Genomic DNA, 20,105 nt, shown 5'->3' with positions numbered 1-20,105 from the left:
ACACTGCTATATTAGCACCAATTTCATCCTCCCCAACAGTAGGCTCGTCACAAAACCATATATCAAACATCATTAGTAGTAGGCCTTCACATATAGGCCTCCACATAAGGCAATGCCTTTGCTGCTCCAATTTTTTAGCCCCATGGTGATTGATGCAGCCATTTCAAAAATGGTGAAAACAACTTTAAAGTTTTGTTTGAACCTTAACTTCTGAGAGAAACAAAAAAACCAATATAGTTACAATAACTTGAAATTTAACCAACTTGTCATCTGAATGCGTCTTAGCTAAAAAGCAACAGAAGATACAAATTAATTTGTTAATGCGCTTAATTGCATTTCACAATACATGAGGCACAAAACACTAAACCATAATCTAACTAATTTAAATAGATACGTATCTTAATTTTTATAATTTTGTAAATGAAAAAAAAAAAAATATTCACTAAATAAGCAACAACTATTTATATATATCAAGATATAACTTAATGATAAATGCATATCTAACTTTAATAAATCCATGTTCAAATCTTCTTCCTCCAATACTCAATATATATATATATATATATATATATATATATATAAAATTAATTAATTAATTAAAAAAATAATTTAATCAATTACAACTTTTTCTTAAAATTAAAATTGTTTAATGACTTTGTTAATATTTATTCGATTACTTTAAACGACACTTATAACAAGAAGGAATTAATAATTGAATGTCAAAAGTTCAAAAAAATATAAATCTTAATATTTAAAAACTGACAACTGTATCAATTACTTTATTAGATCAGCGTTCAGATGATATATTAGCCAGTATTCAGGGGAAAAAAATTCTCTACATTAACAAAATCAACAAAAGCACGTCAGCCATTTCTTGATACAGAACATATATTCCTTGCACTGCTTAAGCCACGGCTATTTCTCCTAATCTCTTACTCGAACCAACTAAGCTTCAACTTGCTGGTTGTACCTAAATCCTATATAAATATGAGATTTACAATATACACTTCTCAAAAAACACGGAATTACAGATGTTAGCTCTGACCACGTGGCTGCCCGCATTCGAAAAGGGGCACCCGCTTTCCATATCATTGGAGGTATTGCCTAAGATTTTCACCACTCATGGACTCCATCTCCTTGAGAATTTCCTGTGCTAGAGATTTAACAGGTAGCTCCACATCCTCTAGCAGTTCACCCAGGAAGGGAATGGTTTCCGGCAAGAATACCAGGTATTCTTCTTTCAAATTATCCAGAAGGTGCTTGACAATTCTCAGTCCTAAAATTCGAGAACGCATCTTTTCGCTCCGAGTTTGCAGCAATACCTGAAAAGTTCAAGAAATAAAATTATATGATAAGAGCCAATCGTTAATCATTGCCAAACAACAAGAAATGTAATGAGGCTGAGAAAAGAAAGTTTCAATAATTAGAAAGGAATTGCTTCAATACACCCCCACACATGCATAAATAATTCAAACTTAAAAGATCCAACCCTTCAAATCAGAGAATGGATAAAAATGTTGCACAATAAAGGAATAGAGATTCTAAAAATCACCTCATGGTTCAGAGCTTTCCATAGAAGGTCACTTCCTGCAGCAACAGCCATTTGACCAATGCAAACTACTAACAACTCATCAACTTCTGTAACAGAAGGTATATTTGGATGCTCTCCAATAGAAGTAGGCGGTTCTTCAACAAGCTGTGAGACAAGAGGTTTCAATAGAACCTGCAATGGCATTCAAAACCATATATCAGAAAAAGCAAATGACAGTTAACGAAAGAGAATCAACGGTTGCTTCCAAAAGAACATATTGCTGCTCGGAAAATATACAGAATGAATATCAGATTATCGTCAGACATTCAAACAATAGACTCAGTCACTTCCATTGGAATATATTTGACTTGAGAGATCACAAACAAGGAATACTAAAAGCTAAAGTTTTGATGTGTTCTTAACAAAAGCAAAGTAAATCTAAACAATCAACGAATAATAAAGGACACAATGTTACTGGAATTCAGTACTTGAGTCTTCCCACATCAAAGTATTGACCATGAAATGTCAAGGTGCAAATAACAGCAAATAGTAAATGTTCTATGCCTATCTGTTAGTACCTGGTCTAAGTGCACTCATTACAAGCTTATAGAGATGGACCCAAGTGAAACATTAGTAAAACCACCACATAAGCAATCATTGACTGTATTACTCCTTAAAACAATTAAAATGCTTCCAAAACAATGAGAACAATTGACATGAATATTTAACTGACTGACCAACGGAAGATCCATCAATGTCCCAGCCCATCCCATAATGGGAGTACTAAGATACATGTCCAGTTGCACATGAAACCACGCAACAAAATCAGTCCGATGGCATGTTTTAAAACTGGAATTTGTGACTAGCCACATCAAAGAGTTTTTATGATTGTGCAAAGTTAAAAGAAGGATATCTATGAGCCCATAATGCAGCATCATAATGAGCTGTTCCTTAATATTAATATGATCAAAATTGAGACCTAAAAAGTAGATGATAGAAATAATAGATCCAACTCTTTCTTTTTTAAAATAAATATTATTGAAAGACCTCTAGCATAAACTACATGTAACAGAAAGTTAAGTGCAAAGTTAGAGATGACTAGCCTGAAAATTTGATGAGTCCAGAAATTTCGGGTTCCCGGTGTCATATAGAAAACATTTATGTAAAGCTGATATGACTAATGCCCTTAGATGCCAGTTTTTAAGTGATGATACATTGTTCTTGTCTCTTATATGAGTTCCAGCTTCCTGAACCTTGGCTTTCTTTTTCTTTCGAACACCTTTTGCATCTGCAGCATCAGAGAGATGCCGAATGCAACCCTCAAGCAAGTACTTGAAATAAGGGACAAAAAGAGACCTGCATTTGAGGGATGACTTTAGATAGCTGTCTCTTTACAGAAAATAATACTACGTAAATCATATTAAGAAACTGCCATTGGCAGCTTGTTATCATATCCTAATAAAAAGATGTTGATATAAAAAAAAATTCTCTCCAAGAACTTCCAGTGATCAATTACATGCATAAAAGCAAGATAAGGCACAGCAAAATAATTGAATTGTCATAATTTAGAGCCACAATTTGATGAACGTAAACACCAGTGACATGGACCAAGAAACAGCTATGGACAGGCAAACAATATGAAATTGTAGGTTATGCTATTGTAGAGACCGAAAAAATTAATTGGAAAATATGTATCAACTCACCTATGACTCTCAGCAAATTTATTCACCAGACCATATAACGCAATGGATCTGTCCACAGATGCACCCTCATTGGAAATTTCTGCCACAGGTGACTCTGCCCAATCGATGCTACTGATGAAGAGAGGTTTGAACATAGACTCGGTGAGTTTCATTGTTAGAGAAGCCGTAGCCTTGATGACACTTGTTTCAACAATATTAATGTTCTTAATTGAAACAGGACATTGACGACGAAGATCAAGAGCATGCAAGCACAGGTCAAAAATCTTTCCACAGTTACCGCCAACAGATGATCTATCCATCTTACCAATTAAGCTCACTAGCATTTCAAAAGTCATTGCCACGCTTGAATCCCCAGACTCCACAGCATCAGAATATACCTTCAGCAAGGGTGGCAGAGCAAGACGAACCTAGGGAAGCAAAAAATAGGCTTAACATTCCTCAAGCCATGATAGATAAGATGAAGAGAACAAAAAGTTATATAACATCTTACAGGGATTTTTTCAGTGAGAAGCCTTCGCACTACATCAGCTTTCAGTTTTAGCTTTGGTTTGGATTCTGAAATATAATCAGGACCAATCACCATTAGTCTTGTAACCTCCTCAAGATAGGGATTTAAAAAACCACCTAGCTTGTCCACAATTGCCTCCAAAGCAACAAGAATAGAATGCATGAAAGATTCTCTGGACGAGGAGTTATCATCACCAACACGGGAAGACATTTCATGAGATATCTTAATCACATTCTTCATTATTCTAGGAAGCTCAGCTAATGCTCTTGGTCCAAGCACATTAACTAAAGCACCAATTGTTCGAATGCAGCTGTAAGAAATGGCCATGTTGTCCGAATTCATGCCTCCTGTTATATATGGAAGGCACATGCTGAAGACAGAATAATTGGAAGAGAAGTTTTGAGCCAAAACTTCCACCGTAGAGACTGCTGAAAGCTTCAGTGAAGAATCAATCTCATCCATCTTACTATCAATTAACCGAACAATTTCCAGACACATTTTGTTAAAAGATTCAAGAGAACTATCATCCATATGGAGCCAATCACCATTTGATTTTACATTCAGTTCCCTTCTTCCCAGGTGCTTCCATTTAATTGATTCATGGTCTCTTAATGTCTCACAAAGAAGCCCAAGAGCCTGATTGATGTAAAGCAGAGCAAACTACATTAGAAAGATCCATTGTTATCATATATGCAAAACTAGGGATTCAAACTAATTGGAACCCCAAATATTGAAGTATCTTGTAACACATGTATTCAAAGTATTCATGTATGAATATAGTGATAAATGGACATTTCTCACATGAAATTTGCGCATTACATTATTCAGTGAGCTATTTTAAATAAGTCATTAGTTTGTCTTCAATCATATCAATTCCATTAAACTTGTCAGCATCAGATAAAAAAGTAGAGAGGAGGGCCACGGGTCTCCATTCCAATTGATTCAATATCTAAAAGTCACTTTTTGACTTGCAAACCTGATGCTTTATGGAGAAATTAGAGGGGAGGGGAAGGGGATTACCAAATAAAGATTTACTGATTTCTAATAACAGTGAAAACAAAATCTTTCCAGGACCTTAGATTAAGTCCAAAAAAAATATTATGTCTCTTTTTTGCATTTGATGACTAAGAAGATATGGCAATACATGACCACATACCTTCTTCTGCACATTTCCATCTGAATGGCCAAGCAAACTGATGATCCCTCTGAAGTATGTTGCAGGACTCATAACTGCCGTGATAGCTCTCAAGACGGTATGTGCACTCTCTTTTAATTCTTTTCTAATTATAACATGGATGCTTAATTGTTTTCTCCTTGAGTCAATGACTTGTAAAAGAGAAACAACATGCTCCATGAGCTGTTCAAGAGTTGTCTGTAAACACCAACAGTAGTCATAATCATGCTAGCCAACAGAGAAACGAAATCAGAGAGAAAGATATGGAATAACCCAGGTCCTGTTTTTTATTTTTCACCGTAACATTCAAATGTATACCCTATCTAGACAGAATCAGAGCATAGTGAGAACTAGTGTTCCAACAAAATGTAAACGATGCTCTACATGATTGGAAAGGAAAAGTGTAGCAAGCAAAACTTGAACTGCATGAAACCAGATTTGAGAGATCTATCATAACTTAATTAAAGTGGGGGTAAACAGGTCTCTGATTATGGAACCTTCAGAGAAACGAGTTAGCTTATTCTCTGGCAAAATATTTAAAATTTTCCTTGTGACCTTTGATAATCCTACAATTCCAAGATTCAAAAGATGAAGAAACACTACTTGATAATAATATCATAGTGTAACACACAAGGTCTTAAAAAATGCATTATTCTGTAAAAAAAAATTCTTAACATAGAAGCATGCATCAAAATGTTAAAAACAAATGAATAACCACCTGGATGCTATCAGAATCTTCACTTGATTCGAGCCTGAACGTGAATTCTGGTTCTTTCAATTTGTGTAAAATGAATTCCATAGTAAGCAGCAATACAATAAACACTTCTTGGCATAAATCATCAATTCCTATAATTTGAAGCAGCATAACAATGGATGGAAGCCATATCATGCATGAATATTGATCACATATCTGCACAGAAAAGGAATACTCCCACTCTCTCTTTATAAAAGATGTAAGACCATGTGAAGTATGTGCATCATCAAAAAATGGTCCTTTCCTTGAAATTGACCGAAAAAGGAGGACAAGCAATGAAGCCAAGCTATTACGTTCTCCCAATGTCCTGTGAAAAAGCATGTGAATCAAGCAAAAATTGAAAGAAACAACAGAAGACTTAAAATTTTAGTTTATGATACCTTAATAGGTATACAATAACTGTCAGCCTCCTATGCTCTGCAACTGAAGGCAACACGTTCACAAAAATCTGCAGAAAATTCAACCAACATGGAACATCGATTTCAAAGGAAACAACTCCATTGTAAAGGATGTTAACCAGAGAAGAACAATCTCGTAGATTACCTGAAGTAATTTCTCTGTGTTGTTTGTCTTAGCCAGCCAACAGGGAACAACAGAAGATATAAGATCCTCAAACACATGTTGCGAGTGGCTGTCAATCTACAAATTTGGAAGAAATTATCTTTTCAGTGGCTTCAAAGAATCTTCCAAACATCCAAAAGAAAAAAAAAATCTCTCCAAGCAGATTAGACACCTAAAAATAAGAAGGAAAATGTACAGGCAAGTGCAAGCACACGCAGGCAACTCACTCCAGACAAAAACCAGTGAATAACATTCTGTACAAAGGAAGAAGATATGTAACAAACCTGAGTAACAGTTGATTCTCCAATAACAGTAAGTATATCTAATATGTCCTCCAATATCTTGTCCGGAATGACCTTTGCAATTGAAGATAGCAGTGAGAATACATGGTTGCGTGTGACTCCATCCTTTGCAGAACGGGCACACTTAACCAACATTTTGATGTCTATTTTATTTGTTATGTCATCCTGCAATGAATAAGAGATACATCAAGTCAAACAAAGCAAACAAGTAAGCATTCCCAGCTAGTATTTTTCCAACTTTAAAAACAGTGGTATACCTTTAGAGGAACAGCATTTATAAATGAAGCAATAATATCTTCCAGCATCAATAAAAGTGCTTGTTGAACATAATGCACTGTACTGGACATGGTCTGAGAAATGCCAGACGAAACTTGGATCCACTTTTCATCTTGGGCAAGGACCCACTCATCCGAAAAGATTTTTCTCAGGAGATCAAACAGGGGTCCAATAAGAGATTCCCTACAACATTAAATTGCATTAGCATAGTAGTTATTGCAACAGCAGGCAAACTTAGAAACTAATCATTCTAAATTACACATTACTGAGCAAACCTGTTAGCCATATCTTTCTTCAGTGCCAATATGTCGAGCAAGGAGCTCAGTAAGCATAATGCAGTTACTCCTTTACAAACCACATTACAATCAGAGGTTTGATGAGCAACTGGTTTCTTTTTCTTCTTTCCATGAGCTGAATCAGTTTTATGACCATCCTGTTTAAATATAAAATCCAGTGTCTGCACCACTGTAGAGCAAGTAATCTGCAAAATCCAGAGCATATAGCTAATCAAATTACTGCACTTCCAAAAAATCACGAAATTTGTAATTCAGTTCACAAAAATTTTAGCAAACTCATTGAAGCAAAAATCCAACAAGCTTCTAAGGTCAAGCAAGAACAAAAGTCAACTTAGATCCTCCACAAGAAGAATCCAGTCTAGAATTTATTTTCTTATTCTCATACATATTTCTTTTGGTTTCTAGTTTCTCCTAGAAAGTAGACATTTGAAGGTCTAACATTAGGTGAGCATGTTCAATCAAGTTCTAGAGAACCAATCATAAATATTCCTTTGAAGGGACTTTATAAGCAGTTTACACAGAAGAGGAACTCATAAAGATCTCATGCTCATCCTGCAGCCCATATCCTAAAAAATTACAGCCTATCAAATTTAGATTCTTATTAAAGAAACACTGAAGCAAAACTCGACCAACAACTTTGAAATGCAATCCATCAAATTCAAAAGACCACACCACAACCTTACATTCAAACAGTATGACACATCATGTTATTGAAAAGCTGGATAGAACATCAAAGACAGGCATGAGTGTTTTCAATCTATTGCAATGACAACCGCAACATCTCACGTGAATTAATTCCCACAATTTTTGCCAGTATAAATTTACCCTATGACGTGTAAAGCAAATCCTTATAGAGCTTTGAAATTAGCAGAAAGAAATAGGCCATACTGTTTTACAGGGAAGAAACAGTCAAACAAAGAAGTATGTTCTTTACCAGAAAATTAATCAGCTGTCTCAATTTTGTCAATATAAGCATACTCAACAAACTCCATAACTAGTTTAATCCAAGAAATGTTCAGCAAAACACTTAAAAGCAATTGTATAAGAGAAAAATGAGAAGACAGAACAAGCTGAGAAAAAGGGACACAAACATTTAAGCGCAGCAAGGCCTCTCTAGTTGCGTTATGTATATCACCATTAGCATTTCGGAACAAAATCACAAGCTCACGAAACAGAAGCTCCTGCTCAAAACAAGGAAATGATATTAGGATGACCACTTCTAGTCTGTAAATGATAGATATCATGCAACCAAGTGATTCTTCCATTGCTATTTCACAGTTAAGTAAGAACTCTCTATGTTATTCATAATATAAAATATAATTTTATTTGTTAGTTAAGCAACACAACTTTCAGTGAGGTCATGAAACTTTGTTTTGGCAATTCAGAGCATAAATTTTCAGTCATTCTGCAAACCTACATAACAATGCTGCAGATAAAGGTTTCTCAAGAGAACTAGCACATAAATAGAGCTAACCTGTTTCTGAATTGTCAAACCACTGTAAAATTGGCCAGTTAACTTCTGCAAAACAGTAATACAAGGTTCCATGACAGCAGATTCTTCTGAAGAGAGCCCGCCCAGCTGGAAAAATCAACAAAACAAAGGGAAACATTAACACACAAGGTAAAAGCATCATATAGAATATTAGAATCATCCCAGCAAGTTGCAGATAGCTTCTTACTTGCAGAGCACTTAATAAATAATCTTCAAAAGCATATCCCTTGAATGATAAAGGCTGCGCAGCACAAATCTATTGCAAACCAGAAGATCGAGTTATCAGAAAGCAGAAGTATGAGATGAACAACACAGTAAGGTTAAGAAACACAATACTGCTGATTTACCTCCAGTAAAAGACATAAAAGTTTGACTTCAGTTCTGGACAACTTCTGGAACGACTTGTCAGCCTCAAGATAAAATTGTCTGCGTCTTCTCAGAAGTTGAGATAAAAAGGTCTCAACCTCTTCAACACACATTATGGTAGTGCCCAATCCTTTGAGCAATGATATAACCCTCAGCTGCCATAAATATTCACCCCAATCAATTTTCATACTACAAAAATTTTTTTCTAGCAGCAAGAATAGTAGAATATGATTAAGAGAAAACTGAGAAAGAAAAATTAAGATAACTTTCTGCATCTAGAAGTGGAAAAATAAGAGAACACATCGAAGAGCCAAACCTTAGCAAATGCAGAAAGTTGAAGAGCATAACCCATGATGAAAGCAAGGATTTTTTCCTTTGTAGGTTGATCAAATCTGAAAAGTTAAAAGCAAGCAACTCACTGAATAGAAATTGCAATTACGATCATAACACTAATTTATATAAAGATATACAAAAGAACCCAAGAATCATTTGAAGTTCATAACTCAGCACTGAACTCAACTATGTGTTTATCCCAAACTAGTTTGAGTCAGATACGAGGATACTTTCCTATGATCCAGCCAATGTAGGCTACATTTTCAAAATTAACCTTACATATAGCCTGGGAACAGAAGTTTCATAGTAACTTATAACTAGTAGGGAAAAGAGCATGATTGAATTCCAAGCTTACATATAGCCTGGGACAACAGTATTCAACATAAAGCATGAGGGAAATAACTAATTGGAAAATACCTTTGTTCAATATTTTGTGGCACAAGAAGACTACCACAAGATGAGCCAAGCAAAGAGGTCAATAATGAAGGTAGTAAGTTCTTGTCAGACAATATGACCCTTTTTTGTTGGACAATTAAGCCTAAAAGTTCATCAAGAAAATGACTCCAATTCGCATTGTTCCCTGTCATTCATACCAATTACAGCTATGAAGAAGTACAAACAAGGGAACCAATTTTTATCGCATCAAATTTAAATTGCAGTGACATACCATTTTTCTTACTTAAATGGTCAACTCTACGTGAAAGTGAATAGAGTCCTTCAATGCAGCCCATGGCAGCAATTCTTATATCCTGTAGGCACCAACAGATTCTAGACATCAAACCAAAAGATATACTAAAAACAAAACCAGAACATGAATCCATGAGCAGCAGATTAAAAAAAATGATTGTAGACTAAGTAATTAAATTGTTTGACTGTAACACCTGACTATCACAAGCAAGAGGAACAAGAAGTGAAGGAAAATTGGCTAGTAGTTGAAACAGCAATCTATCATCGGGCTCCAGACAAAGAAATGTAAAACAGTGAAGACTCTCAACTTGGACAGGAACAGCAACATCTGTAGAATGAAAAAAAAGTAATAAAAAAAGATGCAATTGCATAGCAAACCTTCAGCTTATTATGGCGAATTAGACTCATATTTTCCTGTACAGTCCTCCATAATTTACACAGCCAGAAAAATCAGTTCATCAAAAAGTATAAGAGAAGAAGAATATAAAGCAGTACAAAAATGAAACCAAGAACCATGGAAAAATAAAGTGCAGACTGAATACTTAATTATAACAAACGTTCAACAAGATAATATCCATTACCACTTCACTTCTACAACAACAATTATAATAATTAGAAAACAATTTAAAAAATAAAAAATAAAAAGACAAAGAAAGAAAAGAAAAGAAAGAAGAAGAGGAATACCATGTGCCTAAGCATTTTTGCATTTTGGGGGCTATAACTTTTTTCCAGGGTACCAATGTGATACTTGTGGTTTTCATCTATTATCATTCTTATTCATATTATGCTTATATAGAGTCCGTATAGTGTTAAAAAAACTCATTATATTAAAACAAATGGTTTGTTAAAAATCTGTATATGCCAAGAACAAATATTAATATCTCTTCTTCTTATATTATAGTAAATTTTTATAGACTATAGAAAGAAAAAAAAGAAGTGAGATAATGAACTTGCTCATTCACACAGATGCCCATTGATCATACTGTTAATTATTATTTTAAGACATGATGTAATATGTATATATATATATATATATATATATATATATATATATACTTCATTGACATCAGTGAAAAATGGCACTACAACAATAACAAGCAAGAAGCAAAAATACTGTAATGATTTTAAAAGGGCAAAAAACCACACCCTTCAAACTAAATAAGTGGTAAACCACAAGGTATGTTTTCCCTAACAGTAAAATATCACTCTTCCAAGCCAATTTAAGTTCCTTTGCAGTTCACATACTGTAGTACACCGAATCAAGCATCAACATCCCACAAAATGATAAGCACCTTTATTCAGCAATCTATTTTCATGTAATTAGTTCTCTCTAATTTTAATTATGTTTGTCCATAGATAGCTATATGACAGTCTTATATTAAGAAGAAAAATACATCAAATAAAAGCTGCAAGCAATGGTGAACTCATAATAAGCAGTTAAGCACCTTCATCCATGAAAAACCCAGAAAGAAAATCAATAGAAGAGATCTTGCATTTTGTAACAAGATAATGAAGATGTTCCTTGAAGACATTCTTTGAATCAGAGGTTGCAAAAAAGACAAATAATTCCCTAAGTGCGCTGCTAATCAACTTCCCATTATCATCCTGAAAGAGAAACACAAGTCAACATTTCCAACAAAAATGAGCATAGGAAGGGGAGTAGTAGTGATAACATAAAAAATTAGCCACTTATAAATGTCACTAACCAACAGCATATCTGTGGGAGCTGCTGAAAGAATAGTTTCCAATAACCTCCAGAAGAGAGAAACTAGGATGTTTGCATTTAATGCATTGACATCATTATAAAATAGCTGATCTAAAAATCTTCGGCAATCCCAGGTTATCATCTCTTTATTGAACTGTCAACCATTAAAAAAGCAGGCATACAAAAATTGAGGGGAAAGATCAAGAATAACATCAAATCAATAGAAAATGCAATACCAAACCATGTCTACTAACCTCATTCTGAGAAACATCAGCAGCAGATTTGAAATTTTCCCACTGTGCCTTTAAAACAGGGAAGCAAGTTTCAAAAAGTGCCAAACTTTGCCTACTCTCTGTCATCCAAGAAAATGCAAAACAGTCTATTGTTAGGGATCTGAAACTTAGCAGTACAAGCAATATAATCAAGCATTACAGCAACTAATGTCTAAACAAATGCATGTGCACATTACATACAACATAATGGAGCTGATCTGGCCCACACAGAAAATTTAAGTCCTTCAATGGGTTGTAAATCAACCTTAACCTCTTGCATTTATATTGTTTCTCCATTTCTATGAGAATATATTATTCTTACTTTGAAGCCACTCCAAGGCGGTTTAATGGAATTTCCAGTGCGTATGTTCCAAAAAGATAAAGGAATTAGAGAAGAGAAGGGCTAGAGGAAATAGACAGAGTAGAAGAGAGAGAATCCAGAATAAGTTGGGATGAGAAAGGCTTGAAGCAATATTGATTGTTGGAAACAAAAATATCAGCAGCAGGCAACTCAGAGGACTGGTGGTATGGCTTGATTACTGCAATGACAAAAGTAGTTCCAGTATATTGTCACCAGAATCTCACAGATTGAGAAGTTGAGTCTACTGGAGGAGGTGTTTACTAACAATGGAACCAGATGGCTTTGACAGCTTGTGAGGTGCAACAAACGTGCACCATGATTTCAGCGGCTTTTGCACCTTAGCAATACCTCAAAAGTCAATTAAGAATTCTCAAAATTAAACTACCCTAGAATGGGTTTCAAATAACATTCTACAGTACGAAAGCCCAAGGACGAACACTTTTTTACTGGAGGAGGTGTTTACTAACAATGGAGCCGGATGGCTTTGACAGCTTGTGAGGTGCAACAAATGTGCACCATGATTTCAGGGGCTTTGCACCTTAGCAATACCTCAAAGTCAATTAAGAATTCTCAAAATTAAACTACCCTAGAATGGGTTTCAAATAACATTCTACAATAAGAAAGCCCAAGGATGAACACTTTTTTACAGGAAACATACCATTCTTTTGATTCAGAAATGATTCCATCACAACCAAGAAGAAAACTGTCTTTGACAAACTGAAGTCATTGCAGCTCTCTATAATCCAAGATATATGTTCGTCAGGCTGCATTGTGAATGTTTCTGCCAAGCTGCTAATAAGCTTCATATTAACTGCAGATATGATTTCGCTTTCTAATTTCTGCATATTTTCCACATCAAAGATCAAAAGTCATGTAGCTAATAGAGAATTAAATATAAAAAATAAGAAATATCTAAAACCTAAAAACAATGGAAGTGAATGGAAGAACTACAAACTAAAAGAAAGAATGAAGATCAGCTGGAAAAACACCTCATCTGATACAATTTTCCCAAATTCATCAAGATACTAGATACCATGAAGTCACATAAGGCAATATTAGATCACTCCAGCCATCTAATGCTGTCTGATTGAGACAAACCTAATAGAGCATTTAGATCTTTGTGCCTACAAACTTCTTTAGTTATATTTAAGGATAGAAGCTTAACCAATAACGGAAATATAATGATGAAAACAAAACATTAAATTTACATTTTAAATTGCATAGTGTCAAGTAATAACAGCTGAACAAATATCCCACAATCAAAAACCATTATTCCATAAGTCCTGTCTTCTTTAAGTCCAACGCTAACTCAGACATCATTCAGACTTTTATTCCTTGTATAAAGCTTTTAAAAGACATGTTCTATGGGAGTTCAACATAGACTCTTTTAGTCCTAGTATAAAAGCTTTTAAAAGACATATGCGACAAGAAATTAAAGTTTCAACTGAATGAAGAAATTAAGCAAGTACTACACCATTTCTTCAGAGGGGATATCACTAAGATTATGGTACAGCGGCCAGTTCATTTCTTTTGCCAACTCCAAAACCTTCAAATTTATCCTCTGAGTCTGCATGCACAAACACGAACAATTAAAATCCAATAAGAATAGAAGAAAACATCTACCATGTCTTGATTGAAACAAAATGACCAACCTAGAAGCTATTTAGAGACATGAGCATGAAAACCACAGACCTTAGGTAATATTAGGAGAAAAGGAAATATCCTGGCAGCAACTTTCTTTGAATAATCACCCTGGTCATGCAAACTTGAGATAGCAATCTTCAGGAATGAAACAACAATATCACCAGCCAGAGTAGATGAAGCTGATAAACCCGCAAACGGTAGAAGCAAATTAGAAAGAAACTGTAAGTAACAGTGCAAGAAATTGCTGCAAAAGTTCAAATAAAATGTTTTCAACCAGTTGAGCTACAATGAGAAATAGAGTTTTCCAATTAATTAAGTGAAAACTTACAAGTATGTACAGGACTATGAAGCCAAATGACTATAAAAATGGTGTAAGGACAAAGCATTCAGAGCCAGTCATACTCACTTGAATTTTCGCTGATATCAAATCTTTTGAGTTGTTTATCTAATGATTCAAGAAGATCAGAAGCGTTTATTATTTCAGACAATCCCTCAAGAGACAGAACTGCTTGAATAACTGTTAGATCATCATCATCAAGCTGGCACAAAATTGCATTCTGGATAGTTGTAAATCTCTAAGAAAATAAGGCATCACTCAAGGGTGAGAATATTTCCATTCTTGGAACCAAAACAAAGTGATTGCACCATTTGACAGACAGATATAATTGTAAAGGATAAGAAATAAAGTTCAATAACTGCTGCTGCTAATATCATTTATTGAAGCAATCCACCAAATCAACCATCACACCACAAACAGACACAAAAAGTCCTTAAAAACAGTAAATCTCAATGGTAAAGTTCTGCACAAGCTGAGCAATGTTACCAAAGGGGAACAGATTGAAAGGAACAAACACTTGATCCTGAGGAGAACAATCTGTTATAAATAAATAAACAAGGGCTACAAGCCCTTCAGGCTGAGAAAATACGGGGGAAAACCAAAAATGGCAACAACAACAGATAAAAACATATGATCTATGATCTAATACTCGAGTTGATTCCATGACTATGTCTGTTCACTATCTGACAAGAAGAAACAACCTATATACTTTCTCATCATGAGAAGAGATCATTCAAGCATATTAAATAACATGTTATAGTCAGAAAGGAGTTTTTCCCGCATTTACATCCTATAATGGGACAGGCTAATGTACTTATACATTATGAGCGATTATTCAAGCATTATTAATGGGATGTAGTATTTACATAATTCTATCTTCCTAGTTACTCTTCATTTCAGACAGAGTTGTAATTAAACCCTTTCCTTACGCATATCTTTCCTCATTTGGAGTTTATTCTATTCAACTAATTGAGATTTCATCAGATCGTGAAATGGGTTTAATGTTCCAGTTTTTTACCAACAAAACAAGAAAGGGAATGGAATCATTAGTAAAACTGAGGAAATACTGCAGATGCCAGTTGTAGGAGGAAAAGGATAGCAATCAATTAATCAATGAAACCATCCATATGTGAAGGTGCTCGTAAAGTTCACAGAACAAGTTGAAGCAATTAGCTTGTCATTATGAATTCAACCAACAAAAATTGGCAAAGAAGATTCAGAATCTAAAAAAGTCAACAAACAACACCTTAACAGGCATATTTTTATCCATTTCGCTTCAACACCAGCTTCCCTATATTGACCAAAAAAATGCAAAAATTGCTGCTTAACAGAGGTAACAAGACAATATACCCAACAAATTATAATGTTTCAAACAAAAGCAAACCTTTAAATGTAGAAGCAACTTAACTATGAAAATAACATCTCAAGACAAGAACTCAGAAATCAGAATTGAGCAAATCAAAAATAGAGCATTGAAAGTAACAATTGAGTTCATAAAGAAAAACAAGTGGCCATTAACAAGTTATTTTGAACAAAATCCATACCAGAAACTATATCAGTGCATCAGGAATACTAAATATTGCAATTTTAACATGCTTAGCAGCAAAAACCACAAAGAAAATATAAAATAAAATGCTCCAAATATTACCTGTGAATCAACATCCGAGGTTTTAAGGATGCCAGATGTCTTTAAACTGGACAATGCAGCACGTCGGACCTCTGCCTATGTAACATTACAAAAGCATAAGAAGGCTTGACAAAATGTTAAAAGGAAACAACTGCCAAATATAACTGATTACTCAAGGAATTGCCAACAGATGATACCCTAGGATGGTGCAGAGCAAACCAAATTTTGGAATCTGATTTAGCCATTGAAAAATCCAAGTTCCCATCCAATATCTTACATAAAGTTTCAAATACTGCTCCATCTTTATTGGATTGACCTTTGGTATCCTTTCAACAGAAGAGGAAAGATCAGTAAAACCAACGTGTTCAAGTGAGAATGACTGAGAGAGGAACAGTAACCCAAACCTCCAAAAATTTACGAACTGCTTGATGAAGTTCCAATGGATAATTCTTACTAATAACCATCAAAATCTTCTTTGCCCAGCTCCCTAAAAAGCCCAAAATCATGGTAAGAGGCATAGAAAGAAAAATAATCATAACCAAGGTAAAAGCATATTAAAAATAAGTAGCCCCAGAATAGAGAAACATAAAGATAAAGTTGGTAGAAACGAAAGCTAAAAGCCCCAGCATCAGTACCGTAAAATTAGAAGAAGAAAAAAAATCTGGGCAGCAAATAGTAAGATAAATATACATAAGACCCAGAAATTAAACCTCTACTTAAAACCAAAGCAGTGAAGAAAGATAAGTCCCGTGTGACTGATATACCTGATTCAGAAGGGGTTGAATCAATTCTCTGTCTCATTTTTATGCAAGACATGAGGACCTTTGAGACCACTTGTTCAACAAAATTCTTCACCGGAACTATCTCTATTATGGATATCAAAGCACGACAACTTGCATCATCTTCAGAACTACCAATAAACAAAAATCAGTTTAGATTAATTACTGAAAAGGAATTCAGTTGGTCAGAAACAATTATCTCATGTTTACCTGTAGTCAACTAAAGATTCCAAAAGCACAACCAGGAACCTATCGATATTGAACTGTTTAGACAATTCTAAAAGAACCTCAGCAATATCCCTGCAGAGAATAAACAGGGTAATCAGAAATGGATAACCAGTATATATAACATTTGGCACTGTAAATTTACAAACATATAAAGCAATTAAAGCCTCACCTAGTTTCTTTTAAAAGCTCCAAGGAATTCTTTGGGAATGTATGGATTGATTGCAACTGAAAAATTGCAGAAAAAAGTGAGAGGTGCGAAGAAAGGGGCAGACTACTAAATCAAGAAATCAGTTGCAATTAACTGTTCAACATATTGTTCTTTTTACTTTCTATTTGATCTATAAAATATAGATAGAGATAACATCTGCAAATTTCAGTAAAAAATTCAGAAGAGTACTTCAACATGGAGAAGATCAGCACATTGGAATGAAAGGAGGACTTTCTCAATGCAAAGAAGTTCAGGCAAGTCAAAATTACGAGCAATGACAACCAAAGTTTCACTTCTGTCAATACAGTGTAGTTAAAAAATGTCTTCACATCATTAGAAATACAAAAATGTGATCATTGATGACGCAGATAATAAATAAGAACCATGTTGAGAAATGACAAACAAAAATCAGCAAATCACATTTAATCTTCAGAAACACAACACAATAAAAAAACAAACAAAAAAGGCAGTGTCAAAACAAGTGAATAAAATAAATTTGCCATTATCACCACATATAGTTCTGCATTCTCACATATAGTTCTGTGCAACAGATGAACTAATTGCATGTTGATTCACAAGGTAGTACCTGAACAAAGTTTATTAAAGTCATGATGGATAAACGAAGCCATTGCAGATCACTCAACTCTTTAGCATCTTCACGAACCATCTCAGAAATTGACCGAATCAAACTCTTAACAAGCTTAGGAGCCAATGAAACTTTATTTGCTAGCAAGCCCACAATCATCAAAGCACCAGCCTACATAGAGGGACAAGTATTTCCAACTTTTACCAATTGAAAAGCTAGAGAATAATTTAAGAAACAAAATATATTTGATTATTCATCCAGACTTTGAACACCATCTTTAAACTTCACCTTGTGATCTGAACCTCTTCTGGAAACAGGTTGAAGTCCAGAAACTACAAATGGAAGGATTCTCTTCACAATATCACTATTGATAACAGTCATAGAACCCAAAGATTCAATAATAACTGCCACACAAAAGCTGATGACAGGTCTTGAAGGTTGAAACTTCTTTGTTGGAGATGCCTGCAGCGAAAAAGATTCACTATCTCTTACCACCAGTAATGACAATACAGTCAAAAGAGCCCAAAACTACGAAAAGGACACTCACATAATTGCACAGAGTCTCCAAAACTCCCATGTCACGAATACATTGCTGCACTATAACATTTCTAGGAGGTGGCGCACCAGAGACTTTAACACCATCCAAAAACTTCCATTTACTATTTCTACACCAAAAAGACATAATAATTTGTTTTTGTACTGACTTAGCAAACATACAAGGAATCTCTTCTTTTGTACCTTGTGTCAATTAACTGGACTATTCGAACAAATGCGTGGGTGTCATGATAAGGCAAGGCACATAAAATCAAATCCTCATAGTTGTATACATGAATCCTGAATTTTCAAACATTGCCACATTATCATACAAATAAAAAGTTTTAGAACGTGCCAGAAACAAAAATAATAATAATAATAATAATAAGGCAGAAGAAACTTCTTACTTATATCTGCGTATCAAATACTCGAGTGTCTTGTGGGAAGCAGGAAGTTGAAGATGTCCAGAAAGCAACCTTAAGAATGAACCAATGGTTGCATTTATACGGTTGTTTTCATCTTCACGCATCAATTCTCTATTCAATTCTTTACTTTTATGACTGAACAGATCATTCTTATATTTTTCAAAACGTTCATCCACACTTACAATAGCCTCTAGACCTGAAAAGCAAATGTACAAGTGTACACAAACTTGTTTAAACAAATGATCATACAAACTCTTAAACTCAAAATGAAGTGAAGCTAAAAAAAATGCAGCTTAGCAATAGATTAAAACTGCAATTTTCTCAATGTAGACAATTAAAGTGATACAAGCTTCATTTAAGAGTTCCCCGTGAGACAAATGTAAATTTGGCGGCAAAAAGAAACAAGAAGGACGAAAGACAGCTAACCTGAAAGTGCAATACTGAGTATACTCTCAATATCGATATCGGCAGCTTCTTTAGGATCGAACAGGATAGAGGGCCGAGTGATGGGTCGCTTTTGAGGCGCGGAATCGGTTTGTATGACTGACCTAATTGCTTCCAACTGAGAGGCTATGCTCGTCGCCATGTTTTGGTTCTTACCAGGAAGAATAATGAAAATAGATTTTAGAGAAAGATAGTTAAACCCCTTAAGAATAAACCTGATAAAGTTCGATACGTTTGCCTTAAACCCTAATAAGCTCAAGTTTAGCAGGTTTGAGAATCAATAACAAATGTAGGCGGTAGGGTTTTGGAGGTGGTGTGTATTCGAAAATATTGGAATGATTCAGGGGTGCAAATGTCTTTTTATATTTTAAACCGGATCAAACCAATTGGCCAGACCGATTACCAGTAAATCAGTAACCTTTTGTACCTCATTCGTTGTAACTTCAATACATCAATACCCAAACGCCACAGACACGCGTACCCAAGTACTAAAATGAAAAATTATAATATGTTCCGTATTATTTCAAAATTAATTACTCTATCTTTTGGCAAAAAAAATTTAAATGTTTTGTTAAATGGCTTGCGAAAAGACATAAATATCCTTAAATTCCTTTTAAATTTATATTTTCTATCAAATCGAAATGAATTTAAAAAATTAAAAATTAAAAAGAGTTAATGCTACCCTCACACTCCTTCGCACGTATGGCCCGACGTTGGCTCGGTTATTCTCTCGATGTAAAGAGACTGCAATGTATTTAATTTTTGAAGGTGGGTGTAAATTTTGGCTATATTATTCTCTTGATATGCAGAGATTGCAATTTGTTTAGTTTTTTAAGCTTGGTGTAAATTTTAATTTCCGTTTCTTTATTTACAGAGGCATAGTAATGAAATAATTACTTACTTTCTCCATCTTTTTTGTGATTTTTTTTATTTTTATTACTGTTATATTTTTGTTTTTGTATTGTTTTTAGG

The 20,105-nt window shown here is 34.5% G+C and overlaps 1 protein-coding gene across 3 annotated transcripts; it reads right to left on the bottom strand.

Moving 5' to 3' along the window:
• Window positions 1–750: 750 nt before the first annotated feature.
• LOC105648647 (ARM repeat superfamily protein) lies at window positions 751–19,432 on the bottom strand. 3 transcript variants are annotated; one of them, XM_012235105.4, is made up of 39 exons: window positions 19,116–19,432; window positions 18,672–18,885; window positions 18,469–18,564; window positions 18,278–18,395; window positions 18,019–18,192; window positions 17,731–17,901; window positions 17,106–17,161; window positions 16,919–17,008; window positions 16,694–16,839; window positions 16,334–16,416; window positions 16,127–16,255; window positions 15,951–16,025; window positions 14,372–14,540; window positions 14,014–14,144; window positions 13,796–13,888; window positions 12,980–13,160; window positions 11,943–12,040; window positions 11,690–11,842; window positions 11,429–11,588; window positions 10,178–10,311; window positions 9,964–10,045; window positions 9,714–9,876; window positions 9,280–9,355; window positions 8,945–9,118; window positions 8,785–8,853; window positions 8,580–8,684; window positions 8,197–8,286; window positions 7,085–7,290; window positions 6,791–6,992; window positions 6,516–6,698; window positions 6,214–6,309; window positions 6,051–6,118; window positions 5,635–5,977; window positions 4,899–5,114; window positions 3,725–4,378; window positions 3,235–3,641; window positions 2,635–2,887; window positions 1,553–1,723; window positions 751–1,322 (listed from the first exon to the last, which is right to left on the bottom strand). In XM_012235105.4, exons 1-39 carry the CDS (start codon window positions 19,273–19,275, stop codon window positions 1,089–1,091), a joined length of 6,423 nt encoding a protein of 2,140 aa, XP_012090495.2. In that variant the 5' UTR covers window positions 19,276–19,432; the 3' UTR covers window positions 751–1,088. The 3 variants fall into 3 exon arrangements, with proteins under 3 accessions (XP_012090495.2, XP_020540628.2, XP_020540629.2); XM_020684969.3 differs by having other exon boundaries at window positions 14,372–14,522; XM_020684970.3 differs by having other exon boundaries at window positions 14,372–14,504.
• Window positions 19,433–20,105: the final 673 nt, after the last annotated feature.

This window comes from Jatropha curcas, chromosome 10, assembly GCF_041381405.1.
Source record: "Jatropha curcas cultivar XTBG-Jc1 chromosome 10, XTBG_Jcur_1.0, whole genome shotgun sequence".
NCBI lineage: Eukaryota > Viridiplantae > Streptophyta > Magnoliopsida > Malpighiales > Euphorbiaceae > Jatropha > Jatropha curcas.
The sequence above is the reverse complement of the archived record's forward strand: the minus strand, read 5'-3'. Positions and strand labels throughout refer to the sequence as shown.